At 32.7% G+C, this 17921-nt stretch overlaps 1 protein-coding gene across 2 annotated transcripts in view; it reads left to right on the forward strand.

Annotated features, from left to right (window-relative positions):
• The window catches only part of LOC145680629 (receptor-type guanylate cyclase Gyc76C-like), a 777573-nt gene that overhangs the window by 744925 nt on the left and 14727 nt on the right, over nucleotides 1–17921 (forward strand). For both annotated transcript variants that reach the window (XM_081751318.1, XM_081751319.1), the window contains exons 10-14: nucleotides 4278–4538; nucleotides 6613–6684; nucleotides 8876–9041; nucleotides 13451–13600; nucleotides 15878–16076. In XM_081751318.1, coding sequence (XP_081607444.1) covers nucleotides 4278–4538; nucleotides 6613–6684; nucleotides 8876–9041; nucleotides 13451–13600; nucleotides 15878–16076 — 848 coding nt within the window. The remainder of the gene's footprint in view (nucleotides 1–4277; nucleotides 4539–6612; nucleotides 6685–8875; nucleotides 9042–13450; nucleotides 13601–15877; nucleotides 16077–17921) is intronic.

Raw genomic sequence — 17921 nt, forward strand, 5'->3', positions numbered from 1 at the left:
GATCTGCGTAACTCAGCGTCATTATCAGGAACGAGTCTGATACGCTTCAAATTGGGCGCCATATATTTGGTTACTATTGCTTTCAGCTTATATGAATTGGCCGTTACAGATAATAGTTTGCTAAACACTATTTTCACAGAAAATTCTCTATTTCTTTTTTTAAAAAGTCAATATTATTTATTATATCACAAAAGTGACTTCAGTGACAATGAAGCAGACCTTGAAGAGAAAGCAGAGGAAAGCTTTTCTGAGGAAGAGACCAAACCCAGAGACACAACATCTAAACCGAAGCTAGATTTGACTGAAACTGCTATGATTGCTCAGAGATACAATGTAAGCGAAAGTGCTGCGGCACATATTATAACAACTGTGCTTCAGGCAGCTTTAAAGGCTGGAATTATAACTTCTCAACAATCTAGCAACATAACTCTGCTTTAATTGTGGACAGGAGCAAAATAAGGCGTGCGAAAATTAAAGTTACTCGGAATTTAAAAGAAAGTTCTAGAAATGATGATCCCATTAAAAGCGTATACTTTGATGGTCAAAGGGAAGACACTAAAACACACGCAGGCATCGTTAGAGAAGAGCACTTATCACTTGTGGCTGAACCTAATTCTCAATACGTTGGTGACGTGACATCATCCTCTGGCTCAGCCATGACGAGACCACGGTTATTTTCGAGTACATCATGAACCAAATCGAAGGTGGCTTTGATGAAGTTGAGGTTCTTGGGTGTGATTGAACAAACACTAACACTGGTTGGAAGGGAGGTATTCGTCGAAAATTAAAGGAGCTAACAGGCTATTTGTCTCTTGCATTTTAATGAACTGCCTTTCCGAGCTCTCTTCACGCATATTGGTGCTAATTCAAGCCTCTATTCTCACACAGGTCCCATAGGTTCAAAACTATCTGACTGTGAAAAGCTTCCAGTGGTGTCATTCAAACCAATAAAATGTGACTTACCTCATCATAATCAGAAGAGCTCAGAAAACACAGTAAAGACCTGAAATACTTACCTCAAGTCTTCCATTGCTAATGGTCCTCGTCACGTCTTTGAGACCATTCATAGGTCTAGATACTTACCAAATGAATACCAGGTTGTTATCCGTTCATCCATTCAGACGAATGTATTTCTCGCACTCCCAGAGAATGTTCTTTTCGCCATGATGACTGATGGTCTACTTGCTGTCCGACAAGATGATTTACATAAGATTCTTAGTGCTCGAAAACACGAAGTAGAGACTCTTCATAACACTATTGGATATAACATCATTCCCAGACTGAATTTTGAGGCGAAAGTCTACACTGAAATGATCTTTTGGGAAAGCACTGATGTTTAAATAACTGTACCACCAGTTCTAAGGACGGTATCAAACAAATAGCTCATGGACAAACTCACTTTCTGACAATACTGTGCCAGAATAGTCCTCCACCGTCTATCCATGCCACGGATAGCGAAATTAGTCACTGAAGCAGCCTCTCGAGTATGTGGCAGTGATGCTAGGGATGGGATGATCAGGTCAACCTTACTTTCTAGGCAAGCTGTGTCTAAATTGCAATCAAAGTCCCAATTTGTGACAATTTTTCCTGACAGTGACGAATTGATTAGTTCATCCGTCGTCCCTATGTATGCTTAGTTGGTTGGATAGGGCTGGCGCAGGAGCCTAGGTGCAGACTCTGGGACGCTTGGACAGGCTATACGACCAGGTGAGCGAGGACCTGCACAACCGCTTAAATGTATTGAATTTGCCCCTTTTCTGGCCCCAGAGGAGGCATTCCTATCCCCCAAGGGCACATTACTGGCATTTTTATACTTGAATGTCAGTTTTCTAAGCAACTGACATGTATTTAACCAAAAAATGTTTACTTTAACATAACTACAATTCATGAAGAACTTTGGTATTTTTTTCTAATTTTCAGTGAAATTTTGAAACTTTGAGGCAATAGTTCTCACAGAAGATATTATCCGATTTGAAAAAAAAAAAAAATCTATATCTGTAATGTCCATGTGGGTAGGCCACTTTTGGCAGGTATTACATTTCGTTCCGAAAAAAAAAGTGGTAAAACGCTGCACCCTATTGTAATACTGCTACTTAGAGCTACTTTTAAGAGCTCCAAACTCTGGGATAGGTTTTATTTATATATAAAATAAGAAAGTTTCTTCTTCTGGGGGGGGGAGAGATCGCCCCGATCGCACCCCCCCCCTGGATCCGTCACTAATACAAGGTGAAGTAAAATTAAAATTGAACCGCCTCTCGATATGAAACTTACGTTCCCAAATAATGACAAACAAGTGAATAAAAAAAAAATGGTATACAATAGATGGAATTGAAGAAGATGAAAGTGACAAAGTTCTTAAGCTATACTCCGGAGAATAGCGTCCCACTTAAAAAGCGCATGGTGAAAACAAGGTCTTTGGAATAATAATAATAATAAAAGCTAATTGCCTAAAATTAGAAACAAGATTTTCGCTTAATGTGTTTTTAAATAATTTAAAATACAATTTTTTCTATTCTAAACATAAAAATTGTAACATTGGAGTTTCTCATTCCCATACTTCTTAAATGCGAATTTCTTTGGTATAGCAGTAAGTCATCTTGACCTTATTATTAATATAAGTACTTTTAAAATACTGTGGATGATGGCAACTTGAAGATCTTAAATGACGATGTATCTGAAACTACATTCAGAGATCATCTGGAATCTAATGATTAGTGTTAGGTATTAGGGAAATGGTGCGGGAACAATCGAACAAAGTGTTTTTAAAATAAGTTAGAGAATGTATTCTCTTACTGTTTACGTTAGGTTGATGTTGATGCAATAATGTGGTGGGGAAGTTAATATTGTTAAGAATTATATGGTTGATCTGAGTTAATTCGATAATATATAAGTTGTGGTATTTGCCAGTATTGTAAATTAAATAAGTCAAAGGGGCTATTAATATTTTATTGCAGTATAGAGTAATAAATATAAAATAGCTGGTAAACATATAGTTCTGCTACGAAATTTGGAAGTTGGTGTATTATTGAGTATTCTTGTTGTATGTAAATTAAACCCCAATTAGTCTTGTTACAAAGCAAGGAAACAATACAATAGCTAGTCTGCTTGCTTTCAGTATTTATCGTTAAAAGCAGGGAAGCCCGAGTAGTAAATCCATTTTTTATTATTGTTGTCCAACAACAACACCCCAACATCAAGTCTCATTTTCCTTTATTAGTATATATTTTTCAATCCCCGCTATGAACAAAACAAAATAACAACATAGTAGTTATAGTTAGTGATTTTCTGTAAAACGTGTAGCCTACCTGACTCTAAAACATGACAACCCTCGTACTATATATCCAAGAATGAAGCATCGTTTTTTACCTTCGTATGGAATCTTTATCACGGTACTCTAACTGGGAATTCACCCCGGATCAAAGGCAAAATACTAACCATTTAGCTGTGAAGTAATCTAACACAATTTTCTCAAATATCAATATATACAGTCCGCAGCAAAAAACCCTACAGCATGAGTTTAGTTTATTGTGAAACTAGCCTTACAGCGCAGGGAATCAACATAACGTCAAAGTGGCACGAATCACACCAGGAGAAACCTCGGCGTCCTCCCCTGCACACTTATTTTGGAGCAGGGTGTCGTACTTCATCCGTATACTTCGTCGTTTCACAATAAACTTACATGCTCATGTTTCAGGTTTTTTGCTGCGGACTGTACAAGACAATTTTATTTCTTTCTTTTATTTTTTTTTAAATCAAGTTCCAAGTTGTAAGTTTAACATGAATTTGACTTAGGGACGGGCAAAAGTTTTTTTTTTTTAATAATAAAAACCAGAAACCGGTTTGTAGAAAAACTAATATTTCGATTTTTCCAAAACTGGCTCGGGTTTTCACCGAAACCGGTTTGATAGAAAACCGAACGTTTTTCTGAGTTTTCAAAAACCGGTTTCGGCATTTCTAAAAATCTAAAATCGAAAAATCGGTTTTGTGTTCAGCATAATTTAATTTCCAAGGCCTTTATCCCTTATCCTCATGTAATACGAAGTAAAGAACCTCATTTAAATAATTGATAAATATTCTTTTATGTATAAGAAACGAAAATAAAATAAAAAAATAAACTTTTGAAGTGTTATTAAAGAAACGCATATGAAGGTAAAGAACGTACGAGAATATAAGACTAAATCGATTAATAAGTAAAATAATTAGTTCGATATATATATATATATATTCACTTAAAAGTTAAAATGTCATTTGAAATTATACATATCTTCTGTTCTCAGATAAGTCTTGTGAGTGCAACATCTTACGAATCCCGGGCGGCTCTTCAGGTGTTCGCTGCAACCGGCCAATACAGAGGAGTAATGGTCCGTATCAAAGAACTGAAATTTAGCAAGAAGAAAGACATATCGCGGGAGATAATGAAGGAGATGAGAGTGCTGAGAGACTTGAGGCATGACAACGTCAACTCTTTCATTGGAGCTTGTGTAGAAGCTACTAGAGTACTAATAGTAACTGATTATTGTGCCAAAGGAAGTTTGTATGTAAGTAGTTAGCATCACTAAATTCAGAAACTACTTTTCTGCATATTATTTTTGTTTATTTAAAGTTTATAAAATTAAAACTGAGTTTAGTTTTACATTCTGAAATTACGAGATAGAAATGAAAGTATTCTTGGGACGCTGAATTCATTATATACACAGGGTGTTTCAGATAAAATGTCCAATGCTTATAAATCAGAAACGGCTGAGAATAAAAAAGATGAAACAAAAAGTGAGATAGGAAAATGGTATAGGGAATATCACATGGTGTTGTTCTTATGACCCCCAGGGCCCTCCTTGATCTGTATGTAGTTTCTTCATATTAGTATAACTAAATAATGCCAATTTAGTACGCTTCATGGTAGTAAGAAGTGTTCAATCTGTATTTAGCTGCTAAAAACGGAGCCCTATGGCTTAAAGTATAACCTGAATTACTACGTTCAATGTATTCCCCGGGATTCAGACGGGAAAACACTTGCAAGAAAAGAGAGATCTCTAGGCACTCAGTTTTCGCTTGGCCTAAACAATGTTCAAATACAATATTAAAAGTTATAATCTTGTTCTATGTTAATTTTTGGTGTGCAAAATATTATACAGTAAAGGGAATAATAAGTGATTGACATCATTTCCTTTAATCAAAAACGGAACGATGTTTTTTTTTTTTTCTTTCTTTTAAATAAGCATTCATTAGAAAATTTTACGTACCCTACTGCTACAAAATGTTGAAAGCATCTTTCTAGCATTGGTAATTAAGATAAAATTTTCAAGTAAAATATATTTCTTAAAAATAAACACTTGCGACTTTATGTTGACCTACCTGACAATTGCCGGATAGCCGGGCGGGTCAGTCCACCCGTGGTCTTACAGTAATTATCTGAAGGTGAATAAGCTTTATTGTATGTGCGTGCACTATTGTTCTAATCATGGCGTATTTTCTCCATTTATAGCTTTCTAATATTCCTAAGACTAATATTTTCCACTGAAAGAAGGAGGAGGACATTCTCCGCCTTAGATATTTATAAATACAATAGATCTGAAGTTTCTGTTCCTGTTTCAAAGAGAAAATAACTCTTTCCCAGCACAGTCTGTATACCAGGAATCATCGAAACTTTGAGAGCTTTACATTTCCTCGATATTAATTGCTGCAATTTCTTCTCGTAAAAGAACCATCGAATATAGCGGAACAGCGAGCGTGATTTTCTTGAAGAAATTAACAGAAAGTTTGTGCCGTGCAATTGTCACAAGCCGTTTCGAAAAATTTATACACTATTAAATTAGATATATTGAACATCCTACTTGGTAGCTAGGCACGTTTTACTGGATATTTTAATACCAAACTTTTCTACAGTATCATGTATATTAAAACTTTTGTTTGTCGTTCTCATTGTATGATGTTTTGAGCGTCACCCTGTATAATTGATATTTGCAATTTTGAACTTTATTTTAATCCGAAACAATCCAATGTAATTTGAAATTGCCATGAAATATCTAAATAGTCAGGTTGGTTCTAGAGAAAAGTGTTAAACCTAATAAGGTCATTGTATAACATTAGGTAACGTAGTACCGTAATATTTTTTTAAAGACCTGATCTTAATTGTATTGATCAAGTGTCTAAATAATTTGCTTAGCCGAGTTCTCCATGAACAATCTCATAAAGAAGTTAAATATGTTAGAGTGTCACAATAAACTTTTCGTTGTAGTTTATTAATTCATTTTTTTTGTAATAAAAAATTAACTATTCATTATAAAGTCATTTGAGATAATTACGCTACTGTTGTGCTTTTATAACTATGAATATACTGCAATTTTTTACCAATTGGGTCCAATATTTCAATCCACGATTAAACATTTTAACCTAAACTATACTTAAAATGTTTACCAAGACGAATTCAAGTAATAACTCCGTAAACCCTAGAACCACAATTAATTTAGTCGTAGTCACTCTTAATTCATTGAAGAGGGACTCTGACGAACTTATTCTATTATAGTGGTTTATTTGTGCATACCATGTAGCGTTTTATGTCGCTAGTATGTTTTACTTTAATTTACACGCTTCGCTTTGTTTTTCTATTTCCAGGATATTATTGAAAATGAAGATATAAAGTTAGATAGCATGTTTGTTGCATCTTTAATTCATGACCTCATAAAGGTAAGTCTGTTGTTAATATATGACTTTATATGTACACCATATCACGTTTATGATTTGTCTCATGTTTAAGCAGTGTTACACTACGCTATTCTTTTCAACTTATAAATAAAAATACTACACATGAAAGTTAGTATGTATTATAGTATATGCCAAATAATGGCATCTGTTTATGATTTTTTAAAGTTTAATTTATTTTTTCCTAAATGGTAAAGAGTTTTTCCAATGTTAATCAGTGCTTTTGTTCAGGTATGTGCTTTATTTTTCGATTTTTCTAACATTTGGCTTTAACATTGATTTATAAGTCGATTAATATTTATCAGTCTTTTATTTGCTAATTTTTGTTGTTGTTGTTTTACCCCTGATATTGTTAGTATTAAACTCTTTGTTTCTACTAATGATTCTGGTTTTATCTTTCGATCTTTTTGATGGGCGTGTCGCAATGATTATAGGTACAAAGTCATCCATACGCTTACAATAAACGGTATACTCATTATTGGTAATGCGATTTCTTTGCGATTGTTTGGAACGAGCGGAAACTACGTTCTACTACTCGACACTACATGTGATTGTGCTTTTTTCTCTGTCCTAGAAGTTTTCCCATTGTAATCAAACTTTTAAAAATTTATTTTCTTAATGGGGAATTTTCAGTTAGGCTATTGCTTTCCGTTTGGAGCTGATCAAGCAAAAAAGGGGTAAAAGAAATACATTGATTGTCAACATGGACGTTTGTAAATATACATATTGTGATAACGAAAAGATTTTCTATAATTACTATCGTAAGAATTATAAGACTTTGTCATGATACATAGAGTGTTTCCTTTGAAGCTGAAGATTGATCCATATTGATGGGGATTGAAAATAGTGAAGAGTATGGAGGTGATTTCATTCCTTCCACACCTCACACAGACACACTTACGAAAATGTGTTCAATCAGAGTTTTGTGTATCAAATGTCGAGTTTCGTGAATCATTAGATGTGTTTTCTTTCAAGTTTGAGAATTATTTCTGAGGGTCAAAATCAGTGAAGTACAACGAGATATAAGTCTTTCCAACTTCTTTCCGTCCAACTTAAAAAACTTGACAAATTTTGTGCGAAAAGAATACAATTTTCTTGAAACATGGCATGTTTTTTTTTTCTTGAAATATAAGAATTGTGTCTATTAATTGGAGTTCAAATTATTCTGAGATAAAGTTAACTCTAAAACTTGAAAAAAAAAATAATAAATAAACAAAACAAAACAAAATAAATCGTTTGGTTTTACTGCGCACAAAGTCAGTGCAAATGAAACATGTTCGGCTCTACTTTTAGAAATAATTAGAGGAGAGGTACAACTTGAAAAATAGAAGATGATTTGAAGAATAAAAGAAAATATTGGGAGTTAAAAGAGGAAGCTGAAGATCGAGAAACGTGGAAAAAACATTTCGGGGCCCAAACCTAAATAAATAAATAAATAAATAAATAAAGCCTCACTAATCTTAGGACATGCCTCCAGACAGAATACTAATACTAATACTAATAATACTAATACTAATACTAATACTAATAATAATAATAATAATAATAATAATAATAATAATAATAATAATAATGATAATAATAATAATAATAAAGTAGAAATTTGATTGATAGTTTAGATACCAGTCGAATAACACTCGAAATTATAACGGTATTCTGTAAATATTCGTGTCTTGAAATGCATGATTTTTATTACGAGTTTAAAAATATGAAAAAAATAAAAAATCAGGATGAGTATGATGTATAGGAAGAATATTCATGTAGACTAACGGTAAGCTTGCAATAATTCGGAAAATAAAGCATACTGGATATACCTAATAAATTTGAAAATGAAAAGAAGATAAAGTATTTAAAAAAATAATTAAATGGATAAATAAATAAGAACGTATCATCCAATAGCTGAGAGTTTTAAAAGTTGTTTCGAAATATTAATTAGACCTTCCTATATATATTTAGATGCTTTGTTATTGATCAATATATTTGAATATATTTAATTTTAATTTTAAAATAAGTTTCTACACTTCGATGACGAGACACTGTGTCTTGAAAGCTATAGAAAAGGTTCCTTTTTTTTTAATTTTCTAGTATTTTTGTTCATAACTATTATGTAAATACCTTTTGTATTGATTTTCGTATATGAAATCATTGACCGATTTTCTTTTATCTTTGTTTTCAGGGAATGTTGTACATCCATAGTTCTGTTTTAATGTGCCATGGTAATCTTAAGTCGTCCAATTGCGTTGTAACGAGTCGTTGGGTGTTACAAGTAACGGACTTTGGGCTTCATGAACTGAGGCAGGGAGCAGAAAGTGACAGCATTGGAGACCATCAGTATTACAGTAGTAAGGATTGCTTTAGTTAGAATCAATGCATGTAGTAAACAAGTATTATAATATTAATATTAGTGCTTGTATGGTTAGATTGAGAACTTTTAATTTGATTTCCTCTTGAAACAAATTTGAGAACATCTTACATAAGCTTTATATTTTTAACTTGCAGATTTCCTTACTTATTTTCTACTTATTTAGATTATTATGAAGGAACAATTAATTACACTGCAATTGTCGACATATACGGTGCATAAATTATTAACATGTTGCTTATGATGCAACTTTCGTCATGCAGTATATTTTCTGTAACGGACTGTATACAACGTGTATACAATGTATCATCCATACCGTTTATAATTTACTTAGGTCTATTCTTACTGCAGTTTTTGTTGTTTTGCGTATATTGACCATAAATTAATGAAACATAAGACTACGTTTATCAATAATCTTATGCTTATTCATCTAGTCAGATTTTCAGTCTTATATTTTTGTCTTTAGAAGAAAACAATAACGCATACATGTACTAGTAGTTTCTTTGAAGAGGCCTTCCGTTTTCCCTTGTGGACTCAAAAAAATAAAAAATCTCTACAATGCACGTTAGGTATTTTAAACAACGAGCATATATTGCTTATTTTATTGTTCTGAAATCAGAGATTGGACAGTCTAGTTTTAGATATTTCGTTCGAAACAACTTTCATATTATCGTATTTGTTGTTTAAGCGCGGAAAAGCAATTGGAAACAAAAGGGAGCTACGATTACTTTTACCTCTATTGGTGACCAATCACTTTTAGTCAAATTATTTCGAGCAAACGTCTGTATTCATCGTCAAGATTAAGACAACGAGAAACTTTGTACATTGTAACTATGAAATAATCAGAAATTCGAGGGAGCCCCATTCTTAACCTGCTTAGTTGATGGATAGTAGATGAGCGTCCAAAATATAGGTGAATTGTCTTATAGTGGTGTGGTTAGGAGGATTTTAATCTGGTTAGTATTCATATAATAATATTTTCTCTGCATACTGTATCCAAACATTAGAACGCATTGGAAATTCTACAGGAAACTGTAAAGTAACAAGAATCAAAGTGATAGTTTTATAGAACACTTGTAACTAAGCTCATATAGTTATGAAGTACTGTATAAAGTTGCTACATGATACACAAAGAATGTTGTGTTATTTATGAAAATATAAAAGTTTAATATGAGACCAAGGGTTTTCTTTTTCCCTTCTTTCTTATTCTGTTTGTGTATATCTAGTGAAAGTTTAGTATTTCATCTTTCGTATTAGATATGATTTTTTCTGTATACTATATTTTAATGTTACTTCTAATTTTATTTAACTAACTATATTAAAGTTTTGTTTACTACATACAATAATAGGCCTACTTCTAACTTATAAATTCTTCTTTCAGTTAGTATTGATGTTAAAAACTGCAGTATCTATGATGCCTGAGGGTAATCTGTAGAAATCACATTTCTTTTAGCTGAACACTTCATTGTTTATAAAACTTTTCTCGTGCTTATTTTCAGCACCCTATTCTAGGCGTTTATCTCGAAAATACTCTGAGAAGTACCTTTGCTTCCAATTCGTAGACGTAGTTCTGTCCGTTTTCTTCCCTTGACTAACTACGAAAACCCGTTGTACTGCTAAGTGTATGAGTGAGTTCAGTAGAGCGACTAGTATGAACTAATATCTTTAACACTTATTTAAATAGGGGGCGCGGTGGCTCAGTGGTAGAGCGTTTACCTCCGGTGCTTGGAGTCCCTGGTTCGATCTCAGCTTGCGTCGTGTGGACTTTGTGGTGGACAAACACCGTGCTTGTGGGTTTTCTCGGGGTACTCCCGTTTCCTCCCACTTTCTTCATTCCACTATTTCATTCATTTCTCATCCTCACCGTCTCCGTTAGCCTCATCGGCATAAAAGTGGGACGTAAAACTCAAAGATTTCATTGTTCATAAATAGAAACTATTGTGTTGTGACAAAATTATTAACAGTTACAATCTTCTGTGAGTTCTAATAGTAATATACAGTACAAGTTTTCATTGTAAAACTCAGAGTTATTTTTACATTTCAGTATTTCTATATTTAGGAATTTATTTATCAGAGTTTAACGCATTGAAGGAAAATACTTGTCATAGCCATAGTCATAGCAACTATGGACGAGTCTTCCCTGAAATCTAGCAATCCTTGTACGCACATAAACATAGCTCAGCTTATGTTATCAAAGCCAGTATTTTTTTCATAAAATTATATCACTTATTTCATACAATTATTGAATGATTCATTTAATTGCTCACACTGGCTTGCTGATTGCCTTTATGTGAGCTGTGTAATCTTTATCTTGGTGGAATACATAGACAGGGCAAGACTTATTTACCTTTAGTTTTAGTGATATTATCTTTCTTATTTATCCTACTATCACTAGGTTTCTTTATGATTAATACTAAAAAAAAGATATAACACTTCGTAAAATTGAATTTAACTTTTCCTTTCAGTTTTATAAATGTAGTATAATGATCATATTTTCCATAATGAGCAGCAGAGTTCGAGTCTATGACCATGACACTGTAGAAGAACTTGTGTTGAACAATTTTGGAATTCTTTCTTGCGTCTTTCAGATTCTATTACTCTATGTAAATATTTTGAGGATTATTAAATTCTAGGCATTTCTTTTGAAAAATAGTAAAGCACATCTGAAAAAAAAAAAAAAAAAAATAGTCAGCCCTTTCTAGATTGACCTACCTGTTTGATCAGTTTCTATTGTTGTAGAAGGCGGTTCGCTGGTATCACGTGACTAAATGACTCATCAGTACTGACGCATGACTTTTGCAATTAACTGAAATGATTGTGCTAGTCGATTGTATGGAAGTAGCTTGTCAACATGGGTAGAAGCAAAGATGTGACAAAATGACCAAAAAAAAGTATTATTGGATTTTTTAGAGGCCCCGTTGCATTCAGTGAATAAAGTTACACGATCTGTTAGTTTATTGAAACGAACTCTCCAACGTGTTCAACACCATGCTTTAACTCAAAAACATGCTAATCCAGAGGGACCGCCATCGAGTTTCAAGTCTAGTCAAGGATTTTTTTTTTTTTTTTTTTTTTTAACTCAATAGGAATTATAAATGCAGATCCATTCCAACCAATCTTCGAAAGAACATTGCGATGGAAATTTCATGCAACATAAATTTGGAGTTGAGTGCCACGAGGAAGCAATTTTTCACTGTGGAGTATAAAGTCACACATCTTCGATGGGCTCAAGAATACATATGTTGGACTGAGACTGGAAACCTGTAGCGTGATTCAGCGAATCACGTTTTATCTGTATTTCTTGTATATAAGAAGTGGAGTTTACCACAAGTTCAATAAACCATTTCGCCCGCAGTGTGTAGAGATAAGTTGAAAAAGATTCTGTGTTGATGTTTTTTGTACTTTCACTTGGACCCACTCATAGTGGTGAATGTGAGTATGAACGATCTGTAGACATTCTAAGTGATTAAGCCTTACAACTTCTCAAACATTACTATGATGAATATGCACTAGACATTTGCATCTTTCAAGATGAGAACTGCTACATTCACAAAATTCAAAGCATTTGTGCATGATTTGAAGAATATTCAGACACCTTGACGGATATGATCTAGCCTGCAAAGTCGCCAGATTTAAATCCGTTGTAATTTTTCACATCATTGTGCTATACTTTGAACACGTCATGAAATCACTTCTAATCAAAATTCGGGTAGTTATCCAGACCAGAGGCGGTGTTCAGCTATGTTAAGTCAGTTTTACTAAAGACAATTGATTAATTTTCTGTTTGATATGCTTACATGTAATGATCGCATGATTTTAATGAGAACTCAACTTGTCGTGAAGGTTATTACAAAATCGTTGTCAAAAGTCCTTTTCGACTCTTGAAAATATTATAGATAAGTCGAAAAAATTGACAAAATCCAAAATCATTGTTTTCTTCTTCTTCTTTCCTTTATATCTATCTATCTATCTATCTATCTATCTATCTATCTATCTATCTATCTATCTATCTATATATATATATATATATATATATATATATGTATGTGTGTGTGTGTGTGTGTGATATGTGTGTGTATACCCGTGTATAAGCTTATACAAGGCACAGTTTTCTCCAAGTTTTAGTTCTCTATGAAACTAGTGAAGCTGTTACACATGAAATAAATTCATCAGGTACATTAGATTAAGTATGCATTCTCTAAGTTACTTTCCATACATACATAGCATAGTTTGGAGGTCTAAGGAGGACACTTGCTTTTCTACTGATTTGTTCATTTCAAACAAGAAAGTAGAGAACGTTAAGAAAAAAAAATGTTAAATATTATATACTAATAAATATAGTCATAATCTCAGTAAATTATTACTTTTTTTTTTTTTTCAATCTTGTAGGTTTATATTGGAAGGCTCCAGAATTAATACGAGATCCTAATGCCCCCGTAAGAGGTACGCAAAAGGGAGATGTTTATGCTTTTGCTATTATTCTGTATGAAATCATTGGACGAAGGGGACCATTTGGAGCTTGTGGCTATGAACCAAAAGGTAAGAATGTTCACATCTTTTTAATTTAATTATTTTTTGTTTTGACTTGATTCTTAATTTCGATTGATTATATGGAAAATTGGTTAGTGATACAACAGGATGCCTATTGAATAATTAAAGAAAAAGTCATCTTAAGTTCCCCTTTCATGGAAGCTTGCATAGTTTCAAAGACTCTATGCCTCTATCGTCAGTGCCTTAGAAATAACTTACGCTGCTATAAGAATCACATAGCAAAAAATTCTTAATAGTTATAACAGGTGACTGAGTATAAGGAACTAGTCTTTTTTTCTTGACCTCTCCATATGGTGCATAAAACGCGTAACTTCGTGTAACTTAATTTGCGTTCCAGTCATTTAAGGTTCATGAAATTACACATTTTGTACTTCACATGGAGAGACTAAAGTAAAAGATTAGTTTCTTGTATTCAGTCATATTGTTTCTACAAGTAAGAATGTACCTCATTATGTAATTCATGTAGCACCGTAAGTTATTTTTAAAGTACCGACGATGGGCGAAAAGATTCGCTGAAATTGTATGCAAATTTCACAAAATGGTGGCTTAAGGCGAGTCTCATTAATTCTAAGAAAATTATCAAATGTAATAATTACTATACAATTTTGTGTTCATATCTAAGTGTAATGTAAATATCTTTATTGACTTTCCATGGGGTATGGCTATTCCTTTTCTGGGGAAGAAATGCTATCGAAATAATTGGGAGAAACTTCTTCTACCCTTTTCAACTAAACTGTGTTATATTTTATTTTAGGTATACCTCTCGTTCGAACTTTTTAAAGACTGCTGTGGCTTAGATTGTCTTTGGTTTGATTAGTGTTGGGTAGGATGAGGTGAATTTGTACAGAGTTTTGTAGATTAGGGAAGTTCAAAATTTATTCGGGGCTTCTATTTCTGGTCTAGAAATTATCTTCCTTTATTTAAACCTAAATAATATAATTCGAAGTTATAATAACTAATAGAGCGAATGAAATGTGTATTATGAAATAAAATTAGTATTAACTTTTTTTTAATTCCTAAGGAATCAATATCCAATGTTTCGGATACTCGATAAAGTATCGGAAATAGTAGATATTGTATCCTTAGAAATACAAAAAGGTTAGTACTAATTTTATTTCATCCGAAGTTATTGAATTAATATATTTCCTATTTCATGTAGATATTATTAGCAATTCCTGAACTTCCTTATTAATTGAAAATATATACTGTTGTGTTTCCATGATTTTCAGGACATACCTTGAAAATATCTTTTTAAAATAACTCTTTTTCTTTTTAATTTGATAGTCTCTTCGTTAAGATTTCTGTAAATTACTTCTGCCAAGATTCCTTTTAATTATATATATGAAGCTCAAAGATAAGGGAACATTTAATAGAATTAAAATACTACTACTACTACTACTACTACTACTACTACTACTACTACTACTACTACTACTACTACTACTACTACTACTACTACTACTACTACTACTACTACTACTACTACTACTACTACTACTACTACTACTACTACTACTACTACTACTACTACTACTACTACTACTACTACTACTACTACTACTACTACTACTACTACTACTACTACTAATAATAATAATAATAATAATAATAATAACAATTTCAGCCCTATATGACTACAACACGAAGAATTAAAACGACCTAACCTAGAAAGACCTAATTCTTCAAAATTTTCAAAATCTATAATAGTGGAAAAAATGTATAATCATCTTCCATCAGAGACGAAAAAGGTATCCGAAAATAATAATAAGAAAGAAAGAAAAAACTGAGGAAAGCTGTTCGAAGTATACTGTTAGAAGCTTACATTTTACACTGAAGAAAAATACGTGAGGCAGATCTAAAAAGTTTAATGTAATTTAATGCTTTCTTGTAATCGTACTGATATACTTGAATCGAAATTAAATGAAAGTTTGCGCTCTTATACAGTTATATATAAAAATATACTCTTTATTGAAATTGCGAGAGTTTGGTGAAAGGAGGGTGGTTACAGAAGGAAAATTTCTTCCAGTGCCTTTCCCGGTGGAAGCGTTCCTAGCATCGCTGCTACGTTCCCTCTTTGCACAGCCTCTTTATTGTATTTTAAATTCAAATAATGATTCTTTCTGTATTATATCTTTATTCTATTTAATCTTTTAAAGTTTACAGTACTAATATTTTCCACACCTTATATCATTATGTACAAATAAATTTTACGGAACACAATTAATTGAATTGTGTATATGTTCTTATGTGTTTATATTGTTGCAGAAATTGTTGAACTGATAAAGCAGTACCCTGCCGAAGGCTCTAAACCATTCCGTCCAGACCTAGAAATTCTTCGAGTCTCCGAGAATGGATGCCCCGATTACGTTGTTTCCTGTATCAAAGACTGCTGGAGCGAGAATCCAGATCAAAGACCTGATTTTCATTCAATTCGAAACAGATTGAAGAAGATGAGAGAAGGAATGTAAGTGAACCCATAAGCCTTAGTCAGTTAATAGCTGCGCTGTACATTTTTTTTAAAAAATAATCATCATGAATATTATGACAAGTACTATTAATATTCTGTCATCTGGCAAATTCATACAATACGATGCTCTCGTTTGGAGTGTTGCTGATAACAGCGATTTGCGTTTGATTCAAATTGGATAGCAAGTGAACACACGTGGTTTTGAATTGAGCTGAACTGTAAAAATTTTTCCACTTCTCCTAACCGTAAAATCTACGACACTGTTCTGGGGATTATTCCTGCCTACCTAAAAGTTACGATTATCTTCTGGAAGATAGTTTAAAAAGAGAAATAGTTGCTAAACTAAAATAATAATATTGCACGATGAAATTTCCCGAAGAATAATCTGAGGTGATCTTTCCAGGAATATTCATACTACGTAGCAAGCAATAATTTTAACTATGGAATTCTGTAATTAACATCTAATCATTCTTAAATGATGATTTCTGTGAAAACAAGTGAATAATTACGAAAAAGTACCTATTTACTGAATAGTTATAAATATAAATAAAAGACAAAACACTAGTACAAATAAATAATGTATGCTAAGCATTGAACTAGAAAGTGTTTTAACTAATACTTTATCATTTATGTGCCTATGACTAATGTAATAACTCCACTATAATAAGTGGAGAAAGTACCTACCTTATGCAGACATATTTTACTTTCCCTGTGTACTTTATACTTTCTAATGCGAATAAAAACTAATCGATTTGTTCGATATTAGTTCGGCTTATGCTGAAAATTTTAGAATACACAACATTCGCATATAAGCTGTATTTTCTCCTACAGGTTATGTCAGGACATATCGCCTACACATTAGGTACAGAGGAGAAAATCATTGCTATGACATCGCTTATTGAACAATTAGGACTAGGTTCATTTCCGCAGTGTTGTTATGTTTTAAAGCAAGCACGTGTGAAACAACACAAATTTCTTGAAATCTGAGACAGATAAAGGTGAATAGATCATCTTGAAAATTTATTAACACAGCAATATTTGGCAAGCTATTGTTTAATACTTGACGCTGTTGATAATTATTCAACTATTCCAGATGTTAGGCGAGGAACTGAACGACTACGTCAGATTTTATGACTTTTTCCTTTATCTTGAAGTTCATTATATCTTATCTACTGTTCATTAATTACAGTTTTTTCTGCTTCCTTTCTTCCAAATATCTATAACGATTGTTGAAGTCAAGTCCACTTCCGTAAATAGTGTGTTTGGCAAATAAGCTTGCAAGAAAGAAAAAAAAAGACACTTGTGAAATGTGAAGAAAATGAGCTGTTGTTTGCTGCAATCTTACCTATAAATAAACTGTGTTAAAGACTGTAAAGAGGATCACGCGTAGAAGTATCAAATTTCTTCCGATAGATGTCAACCGCTGGAGGATGTTTACTGCTATCTAACGGCACAATGTGTAACTTTTATCATTCTAGAATTATATATATTTTCAACAGAACAAATCGGAATATCGAGAGCCACCTTTAAAGTCACTGTTTCCCACGAAAGAGTTAACGGATTGATTCCGTTAACGAACTCAGTCAAGATAATTGCTCTAGCAATTTATAGCAAAAAATGGAGCTAAAAACTGCGCTCTCGTTCAAGAATTATCGAGTTGAGTAACGTATGCAAGTGTACATACATTCTTTTAAGTCCCAAGTACATATACTGACAAGTAGTACACATACAATCTTTTAAGTCCCAAGTATACATACTAACAAGTACACACAATTTTTTAAGTCTCAAGTATACATACTATTAAGTATTCAATCTGTTAAGTTCCACAATCTTTTAAGTCCC

Source organism: Thermobia domestica, chromosome 3, assembly GCF_964235325.1.
Source record: "Thermobia domestica chromosome 3, izTheDome1.hap1.1, whole genome shotgun sequence".
Classification (NCBI taxonomy): domain Eukaryota; kingdom Metazoa; phylum Arthropoda; class Insecta; order Zygentoma; family Lepismatidae; genus Thermobia; species Thermobia domestica.